Below are 11,164 nucleotides of genomic sequence, written 5' to 3' on the forward strand. Positions count from 1 at the left end.
AGCTTTAGTTACACTATTTGTACTTTAAATGAAACTTCTAAGTGTGTGTTCAGTAGTATCAGCACTAAGAAAAAAAAGTTGTGGGGAAAAAAAAAATTCACTCAGAAATTGCTGGTAAATTTCACAAACCTTTACAAAGAAACAGCAAGTAACAAATTTGATTAAATAGGAAATATTTAACTAGAAAAACTTAAATTGTATTTAATTGTAAAACATTCTCAAAAATTGTTGTTTTACATCTTCAAAAAGAAAAGGAAAAATACAGTGCATGCAACAGATAATACAATTTAATAATTGTGGTGCTTCTAATCTTGTTAAAAAAACGAATGCAAATGTCTTACTAAAATACATATATACTCATCACCATTACAATGTGCAACACATTTCATTTGCTCCCAAATTAACCATCATATCTAATTAATCATATCAACACTTGAATAAAATGTAAAAAAAAAAAAAAAAAAAAAAAAAAAAAAAATCTCACAATTTTGGGGCACATAAGTTCCTAAACATGTTACACTTAGCCTCAAATACTGTTCCAAGACCGGAAGTGTGGGTATTGTGACAGGTCCACTGTGTTTATCGAAACACCAGTGCTGTTCCTTTGTGTTAATAACTGGGAATATTATCCAAAATGTAAGTTGCTGATTATTTAACTGATGTATTTAGTATCCCACTCACAATAATGTTGAGTTTCAGAACAAAAGTAGACTTGTTCAGTTGATATTACTTAACTATAGTCAACTCTTGCATAATAATAACATAATATAACTTTAATAAAATAACATTTAATTTACGTTTATCTTCATAGTTATTTTGACCAAAGCAACTTGCAATTCTAAAAATAATGTAAGTAACACAAAAGCCAGACCTATGCTGAATGTCCATCGCGGCTCTGACCTTATTAATATATTTCACTGTTATTTTTTCATACTTTTAATCAGCTGCTGGAGATAATAGAAATTGTGAACATAACTTCACATTCTAGGTCTTTGTGTCTCAACCTTTTTCATTAGTTGCAGTTATAGTCTGTGAAGAAAGAGTCGAAGAAAGAGAAATCTTTTTCCTTGAGACTGAGGTCGAGTTAGCAGTTTTAGTCGTGTTCAGTTCAGCCCAACACAATTCCTCACCAGAGGAGTCTTGGAATAGGAAAGAATGAACAAGACAAAAAGAAAAAGAGCAGTAGTGTTTAGGAAGGTAATCCCTTGCTATTGGAAAGTGGGTCACTTCCATTCCAAACCTGATTCATTCCCTCTTTTAGTGTCTCCTGTCCGTTCCTCCCTTTCTTCTTCTTTAATTCCACACTCCTTTCATCTAACTGATTCAAATAGTCATAGAAAAGATTAACGGCAGGAGGGAAAAGCTGCTTTTTTGATGATGGCATTTGTGGGAGAAACAAAAGATCTCGACAGCAGCTAACACTAAAGTTTTTCTTTCCTTTGATCCCAATTTACAGGGCTCCTTCCCTTTATCTCTCTCTCTTTTCTTTCACTCACTTCCTCACTTTTCTTTCATACTGAACCCTCAAGTTTTATATTGGATACAGTTGTGCCGGTCTGGCTTGTGTTTCTTCTCTTTTTGAGCTTTCATATCTTACAAGCTGGCAAAACATAAACCTGCAACCCTCCCATTGGCCAAAATAAGAAGAAAAATGGAGAGAAGAAATTCTCATAAAGTGGAAATGCCCAGCTGATGTTTCCAAGCTGTTAAGAATGATGGGAGTTCTGGCAGTGTTACGGAAAAGGAATATATATATTTTTCTCCAGTTCATTTCAGTTGCTTTTTAACCTTCTGAATGAAGTCATCGTCAAGTGTGCTCAGCCGGTAATTTAGCTGGCTTTCTAGCTGATCATTTCTCTATTTTCCATTCTCTCTTTCTGGCTGTTGTGATAAGGATATTAACCTGTGCATTGAGACAGAAGAAAAGGACATTTTCAAAATTAAAGTTGTGCAAAAGCCACAGTTTTTCAAGTTTTGGTTTCCTTAGCTCAAACAGCAAAGGATCTTTATGTATTTATTTGTGTGTGTGTGTTTGTGTGTGTGTGTGTGTGTGTGTGAAAGTGAAAGTGAAGTGACATTCAGCCAAGTATGGTGACCCATACTCAGAATTTGTGCTCTGCATTTAACCCATCCGAAATGCACACACACAGAGCAGTGAACACACACACACACTGTGAGCACACACCCGGAGCAGTGGGCAGCCATTTATGCTGCGGCGCCCGGGGAGCAGTTGGGGGTTCGATGCCTTGCTCAAGGGCACCTAAGTCGCGGTATTGAAGGTGGAGAGAGAGTGTGTGTTTGTGTGTGTGTGTGTGTGTGTGTGTGTGTGTGTGTGTGTATTAATTCATTTAATCATTCTGATTTGACAAAGAGAAAACAGCAATCTATAACATTCAAAGGTTTTTCAACAGTAAGATTTTTAATCTTAGTTTTAAAGAACTCTCTTCTGCTCACAAAGCCTGCATTTATATGATCCAAAATATTATTTGATGAATAGAAAGATCTAAAGATTTATCTGCAATTTTTTATCTGAAATAAAAAGATTTTATAACATTATACACTATACCGTTCAAAAGCTTGGAGTCAGTACAGTATATAAATTTTTTTGTTTTTTGTTTTTTGAGCAACAAACTGTTACTTTGCCATATACAAATGTATTCTAAATCAAATTTAGAATAACTTATAGTTTCTATTCTAGCTTGTACTTATTTGAACAAACTCCTGAAACTTGGTATTATGAGCACTTCCTGTGTCTGTTTTTCCTCTTTTAGAAGAATTGCTTTATGTATTCCCCAAATTATAAGTTGCTTTGTATAAAAGCGTCTGCAAAATGACTAAATGTAATGTAAATATGAATAAATGCATGATGCTCTGGTGAGCACAAAAAAAACTTTTCAAATCTCACTGTTTAAAAACTTTTGTCTGATAGTGTATATGTTTTCTATTTCTTTTTTATGAAAATAGGTAATACCCTTAATAAAAAAAAAATAATAATAAAAAAAAAATGTAAGGCTGAATTTCTGTTACTACAGCCAATATGCTATGTGTTACAATTATTCTCACTATATTTTTGTGATACTGGTGTGTCGCGTCCTCCTCCTCACACTCTCTCTGGTCACATGCATGACACACACAGAAACACACACACGGACAGACACACGGGTCACCTGGCACTGACTGAGGTCACCTATGAAGCCAGCAGGGACATGTGCAAACATACAGAAGCACAAATGCACACATTTGCGCATGTGAAAACACTGCAAATTCATCGTCGGTTGTAACAGGTTCAAGTCGAAATCCCCCCTGTTGAGCCAAGAGTTACTTTTCCGCTTGACTTGATTTCTGCATCCGCTCTCACGGACAAGCACACACACACATACACACAGACACAAAACACACGTACTCTTTCAACACTGAGTGACTCATTCTACAAACACACAAAAACATATGCACACTGATTAGGGCTGTTTCTTAGGCAAGGGATTCACAGTCTGGTGCATGTTTAAAACTGTTGCAGAGTAAGTTGTGGACTGTCGCACAGTGTTTGTTTAAATAATCATAGAGATTAAGGGTGCAAATTAAAGGAGACACATCAGTTGTAGCTGTCGTTGTTTGTGGAGGAGGATTTTATATATTAACATACAAAACAGGACTGTGGATTCTTCAGATTTTTCTGTGAGCCATCATTAATGCTTTTTATCATAAATCAATTTTGCCCCACAGTAACATCACTGTGTTAGACATCCATGTATGTATGATGTAACTACTGCTTATTTAATTTATTAGAGTCCATCCTTTTGTTCTATATAAATTACATTGTAATAATTTGGACTGTCCGTTGACTCTTTAATTTATGATTATTTTTTATATGAATTAATACTGGCAGATTTGTGCAGGACTTCACTGCTGATACGTGCATTGGAGCATGACATACTAATATATCCTCATTGATAATTTAACATATTCACTCTGACTGCAAACGTAAACGATCCTTCAGGTTTTTTTCTTCCCTCAGACTCCCATGCCAATACAATAATCAAATTACCTCAACAAACCTCTTGTAACAGTTTGCCATATTAGTGATGTCAGTGTTTTTCTATTTTAGGATTTGTGCTAGTCATTGAACCGCAGAATTTTTTAATTAAGAATTTAATTACCAATAATGCAGTTGATCAGCTGCTCCTAATTCATTTATGAGGACAGAGAGGAATCAGATAATTATGGCACACATATTCATCATAGACAAAAAATGTTCTTTGTTAAGTCAGCTGATAAGAAAATATATATTTGGTCTTTTATCATTTTGTTCATAGTGTTTTACTTTACTTTCCTTTTTTTCCTAAGTTTGATTCTATATTTAACAGCACAATGAATAATTTTATATATTCCCACAGTAGGTGCCAAAGGCTCTAATAAATATCTCTGAAAAGTTTGTTGGCTATAATGGTGGTGAGAAGATAAATGGTCAATAAAAAGTGGAACTTCTGGTAACAATGTAATTCATACTGCAGTGACATCAGCATATGGGCCTGACAAGCCAAAGTCTTTGTCTCTGCTCTGAAGAGCAAGATCGTGTGTGTGTGTCTACAGATGCTTTTATTTGTGAATTCAGGCTCACATGAAATCTGCAGGCACATAACAGAAGCATATAACTGCTGAAAATGTGAAAAAAGTCAACTTATACAACATTAATGCCAGATCAAAGATGTTAACTCCCACTTTCTGTACAAACCAATAAGAGAAGTGCTCTGCGATGGAAGCACCTCAGAACACTGTCTGCCATTTCAGTCAGCAACAGAGCACTCACACACACTCAAACACTCCTTCTCACATAAGAGACATCACTATTACCCCTCTATTCTGCCTTTCAACCGTCTCTTTCTTTCTGTCTCTACTAATTGACACATTAATGTCACATGTGGAAGTGACCAGTAAACCTCTTTGTCTAGTTAAACATCCAAACACCTCAGTCTCAGGGCCCTTGGATCTCCTGTCCTCTAACACGTCCATATAGGGAACATTTTTTTAAATCATCTATGCGCACCGCATACAAAAAATCAAGAGCACTGCCTCAGAGAGAAGAGTGGAAGAAAGAGGAGGGGCGAAAAAATATGTTTGAGCATGAAAAGCAAAGCATGCATGTTGGGAGGGCTCCAAAAGAGCGCCAGCCAAGAAAGAAATTAAAGTACAGCGATTATCTGGACCCAGAATTAGAAGCAGAGGGTTTTGGACTAATAAACATTTGAAACGCACCCCAGGGCCCTCACCATCATTTATTACTCCACCATATCCCATTAATGTGTTTTTTTTTTCTTTTTCTTCTGTCGGTTTCTTCATTTTTTTTCTTCATCGATTCCCAGGATGTTTTAGGTAGATTTTATTAATTCTTGCTGGCAGGGTTTAATGAAAGGTTGTTGGTGGTTTTTTTTGTGTGTGTTTTTTTTTTTCCCTCTCAGTCCCTTCCGCTTTGGATGTACTGATCCGGTGTTTTATTTTGGTCTTCTAATGGCTGTATCGTTGTTATCAGTAACTCTTGGCGTATTACAGGCCGACAAAGAGCGGTCATCAATTAACCGGCACCACCCCTACCCCCACCCTCCCCCAAGTGTCCCGTTCTGACCTCTCAGCACTACTCTTAAGCTTATCAACTCCCAAAACAAACCACACACACACAGACTTGCACACTGTACAGTAGATGTGGACTACACACACTCGGCTCTAAGCTTATTCACATTCACAAAGATTTTATTGCAGTATTTCAGGAACCGATATTCAGCCGAGGCGCTATTGCAAAATAAATTATATTTTATGAGATCTTAAAAGACTGTTTCACAAATTAATGCAATGTAAATGCACAGAACACCTATCATATTTCCTTTGTTGGCTACAATTATACGAAGACAATTATATGCTATATATATATATATATATATATATATATATATATATATATATATATATATATATATATATATATATATATCAATGTTTTTAAGGCTCAAACCGATAACATCATTATCAGACATTGATAACTAAAGTTCTCAGTTTGTATGTTTGTATGTTTTTTTTTCAAACTTTTATTGAAACCTTCAAATTCATAACAAGTTACAATAAAGGCATTTATATTTACATGCTGTTCATTTGCAATTTTATCCTTCAAAGAATCCAGAAGGAAAAAAAAAATAATAATAAAAATGTTTTAGACGTGTTTCATGGATCATGAGATACTGAAAACTAGAGTAATCAGTGCTGAAAGTTACAGGAATGTTTGATTAATTGTAATATATTTATTAATAATAATAATAATAATAATAATAATTGTAAATTGAAAAAAACATTTGACAGTATCAATGTTTTTGCTGTATTTTTAAGAGAGAATAAGTGAAAATAAGAGACTATTTATTTCTTTGTTTTTTAATCTTGTACATGTTCACATACATGCATACATAAATAAATAAATAAATAAATAAATAAATAAAATTAAAACAATGTTATAAATTTCATTGTAACTAGACGAATGAAATATACACATAAACATTGTATAGGAAACATTGCAATACATTACATTTAATATCTCCAGGAAGTGATGTTGTGAAAAAACTCAGACTGAGGGAAACATTCTCTCACGCTGTCTGACGAAAGACGCTGTCCTCATGCCGTCTCCTGACAGTCCAGAAGGTGGAAAGGATTTGTGAATCCTGGGAAGATTAAGGGTACAGCTTAGTGCTGTGTGACCGCTAGTTTATACTTTTTTTAATTCTTTCTCTCCATTTCTCCCTCCCTCTCTCTTCCAATCCCTATGTGCCCCTTCTTTTGCTCTCCAGGTAGACAACAGTAAGCACACGTTCGGGCGGAGCCTGAGGTGAGCGAGCGCTCTAATTGGTTGCCACGTTGCGTTTCACCGCGTCATGCGGGCAGGATGGATGTGAAAGAACGCAGGCCGTACTGCTCACTGACCAAGAGCAGGAGAGAGAAAGAGCGCCGCTACACGGGCTCATCCGGCGACAGCGAGGACTGCCGCGTGCCCACCCAGAAGTCCTACAGCTCCAGCGAGACACTCAAGGCCTTCGACCACGACTCCTCACGCCTGCTCTACGGAGGCCACGTCAAAGAGATGGTCCACCGAGAGGCAGATGAGTACAGCCGCCAAGGTGAGTCACCTGCGCCTGTCATACCTCAGAAATCCATTATGACTTCATCCAGTTTGGAAGTCACATGTCATACAGCTTTAAAGTGCACAAAAAAAAGAATAATAACATATGTCTAGAAATACGACAAGAATGCGCATTTGGACGGATCGCATTCAAATAATAATATATGGGATATGCTACCATAATTACATATAATAAGAGGAAATTAAGTTTGGTTTGGCACGACCACACGCTTTCTCTGAGAAAACATTTACTTACTTTTGACTGAAATATTAAGCAGATTCAAAACAGATTAGACAGATTTACACACACAAACTTGCTCTGATACTTATCGACTAGTCGACAGAGCGAAGAAATAAAACATTTCCTCTGATTAGCGCAATCCAAACCCCTCGACCCAGCATCTCATTTTCAGATTCGAAGTTTCCCTTATAACATATGCCCATGTGTCCCATTGGCAATAATGAATGGCACCATAAAAAACATAAACAGCATTATTGCGCTGTTCTGAAGTTTGCAATGTGCCCTACTCGGCCACAGTTTTATTACTAATTACGAGCACAGAGGGTCCGCAAGCATTCGCACAGCCGCGCTTTTATAAGCTCGCTCGCATCCATTGAGTTATTTGTTGTTTTCTTTTTGTTCTTCTGCATGTAAGGCTTCATCAAAATACGCACTGGTAAAGGTGAGTTTTTTCGCTGTGGATTTAGCACAAATGTAGATTTGGGTAAAATGTTTTCTCCCTAGGTGTTGTGATTGTCTGTGTTGCGATAGAGGTTAGCGTTACATGTTTGTGTGCCCTTAACGTAAGTTTTGTGTTAAGCTGAAGGTCAGCCTAGCTGTTATCAGTCACTGGAGTGCTAGAGGCTCTGTCTGTTGAGTGTGTTTATTTTAGAAAGCACAGGAAGTGACACCAGATTACAGCAGGGGGTAAAGGAGCAGCCTGCCTCCAACCATTATGCAGGGTAGCCCACTCTATCACAGAGAGAGAGAGAGAGAGAGAGAGAGAGCAAGGCGCTCACAGATGTAGTGCAGACACCATTGAGCTCTTGAGAGACTGCACTTCGGCCTCAACACGATCTTCAGCACTGTCGCCATAATCACCCTGCCGCAGACGTCACCTAACCCAGTCTCAAGCCCTAACCTTGGCACGCAACCACGTTCGTCATGAAACTAATTCCTCCCAAGTGATATATTTTTAGCCTTTAGACTGTTGCAAACAGCGCTACCTAGATAATTAATTTGCAGAGTAGAAAGGACCAGGCAGGCGAACTGAAATTGGTAATTAGCCATTACACAACAATGGCAGATTGGAATTACTGAGATCTGAAATAATGTAGTCTTGCTGCGAAGTGCTGCCGTTCAGTTCCATTACAAAGTTCCATAAAGGTCATTACCAGTTCATTGATTGCTTTCAAACTCAAATTAACACTTCATAAATATTTGAGCAGAAAAGCCGTAATTGCTCAATTATCTTATTCTGTACAATTCCATCTACACTAATTGGTAATTTGGAATTTATATGATTTTAATTGAACTTCGGTGGAACCCCGATTATTTCTGTAGTTAATAGCCCTTATTAATTCCTGTTAATGCAAGGGATCAATGCTTTTCTTTTTAATTTCTTTCCTTTTTTATCTTCAAGCTAATAAAATATGCAGCTTTTTGCTGTGATTGTTTTAACATGAAATTCTGTGGATTAAAATAATAAGTCAATTACATGTGAAAACTTTATTAGTTTTGTTTTTTTTTACATTATTAGGTATATATCATAAATATAAAAGGGTAAATATGATTTATTTGGTTAATCAAAACGAATTTAATTGATTTGATTTAGTTTATCTTTTGATGCATTTAAATGCATTTAAAAACATTTTGAAATCATTTGTTACTATGCGTCATTTGAAGAGTCATAACCATTAAAACTTACGAGGATCTGCTTGCAAACGACTAAATAAATGATCCGTTTAAAGACCAATATATTTCCGCAATATAAATGGTTCTCAGTAAATGTGAGGACGTTTTTTTTTTCTTCTTCTGGCACTGCGGTTTTTCAGGCCTCAGTGTTTTTGGGGCCGCACACACCTATCACCATGGCAGATAAGCTCCCTCCATGGAATGCAGTCTGCTCCACAGACTAATTCTACAGAATACAGAGTTTGGAAATCATTGGATCCAGACAAAAAGACAGGAAATGAATTATAAGTCCGAGTGGCTGCTAAGTTGAAAGTCCTTTCACATTGTCTAATGTGAAGATACATTTTAAAGATTGGATTTAATGGACTGTAAAATAATCTTTTTATAAATATAATGATTTTTATTTTATGTTTTTATTTTTATTTATTTTTTTCATTGATTGATTTATATAACTTTGATTTTAGTTTTATTTATTTATTTTTATTTTTTGGAAATACTTTATTTTAAAGTGCCCTTGTTACACGTTACATGTACTTACTATTATAATAACAATACATGATGAATAATTACATGCAGGTAACTCTAAGACAAACCCTAACCATATAGTTAAGTGCATGTAGTTAATTAAAATTACTCAGTATTTAAATGTATAATTACACTGGAACAAGGGCACCTTTAAATAAAGTGTAACCTTTTATTTTATTACATTTATTTATTAATTTATTGCATTTATTTATTTGGTTGTTAGTTGTTTTATAAATTTTGTTTGTTTGTTTATGGAATGCAAGTGTAAGAATTCAAAATAATTGTACATATTAATATTTAAATCAACAATGTAATTCAATTCTTAGATGTATTTTCTAATCATTTTGTTAATATGTGTTTTCAAATATATATTTTAATATGACTTTCGAGGTGTAGGGTTTTTTTTTTTGTAGTCACCTTACCTTTGAAGTCCGATATTAACAGCCTGGAGACATTTCTGAAATCATCGTCCAGATTTAAAGTGCTAAATGTACCAGTCTGACTGCTAACACGCTGAAGATATCTTCTATTCTGTACCACTTTTTCTTTTACAGTCTATGTGTGTGTGTGTGTGTGTGTGTGTGTGTGTGTGTGTGTGTGTGTGTGTGTGTGTGTGTGTGTGTGTGTGTGTGTGTGTGTGTGTGTGTGTGTTTCTGCCTATCTGAAACGGCACCTATTCACAAACTTCAAGCTCAGTCATTACACTGCTAGAGTAATTTGATTTTAATTACAAAATTATCTAATGATTAGACAACTGAAGACAGCAGCATGCTAGAGCTGTTTTTTTATCACCTTCATTGTGCAAACTAAGTCTTACAATAAATAATATGACAGTTTTGATTACAGAAAATCAGATATAAATTAAGATTCTAACTCTGCCAGCTTGACACAGATATAAATAATGCTTCATTTCAGTAGCAGTTTTCCTTCAGTTTGAGACTTTGAGACACAGCCCAAGAGACTGCAGTCAGTTCATTAAAACATTTTAAAGAGCGTGTAAAAGGCTGTTTAGATGTGTTGCCGCAGTGTTCCCTCTCACGGCTAATTGCTGCCATTTATCTGCATCCTTCCAAAATACATGTAGAAGGTGCACAGAGAAAACATCATCAGTCTCACTGTGAAACATATTTTTCAAGCTCATTTTCAAGCTCACTTAGCACAACTAGGGCTGCCAGGGAACATGCGTGATGCTACAGGATAACAATTTGTCAAGTGACTGCCCAGCGTTTGTATCTGCATTTGAAAAAAATAAATTAAATAAAAACATCGAAGTAGAGATTAATATCTGAAAGTGCTACGCTTGTCTCAATTTAAGTTTGTCTTGTTTCCTTTGAGATTTTACTTGCCCACATTTTTGTCCTCGTTGAAATTCTTTCTATCTTATATTTCTGTTTTCCCCCTCCTTTTCTTTTTTGTCCTTAGTTGAGCTGGAATACACATCATAGTCCTTCAGCAGAGAGAGATATTCTGGTAACTTGGGTTTATAATTGTGGTTCCAAAAACCGATCAGGACTCACATGTGCAGTGTATTGTGTGTGTTCGGGGAACAGACTGCTAAGTCTGCGGATATT

At 35.9% G+C, this 11,164-nt stretch overlaps 1 protein-coding gene across 6 annotated transcripts in view; it reads left to right on the forward strand.

Moving 5' to 3' along the window:
* The window catches only part of tenm3 (teneurin transmembrane protein 3), a 289,016-nt gene that overhangs the window by 69,318 nt on the left and 208,534 nt on the right, over positions 1-11,164 (forward strand). For all 6 annotated transcript variants that reach the window (XM_059554325.1, XM_059554320.1, XM_059554321.1 and 3 more), the window contains exon 2: positions 6,825-7,151. In XM_059554325.1, the coding sequence (XP_059410308.1) occupies positions 6,920-7,151 (232 nt within the window). In that variant the 5' untranslated portion in view covers positions 6,825-6,919. The remainder of the gene's footprint in view (positions 1-6,824; positions 7,152-11,164) is intronic.

This window comes from Carassius carassius, chromosome 7 (genome assembly GCF_963082965.1).
Source record: "Carassius carassius chromosome 7, fCarCar2.1, whole genome shotgun sequence".
NCBI classification, from domain to species: Eukaryota; Metazoa; Chordata; class Actinopteri; order Cypriniformes; family Cyprinidae; genus Carassius; species Carassius carassius.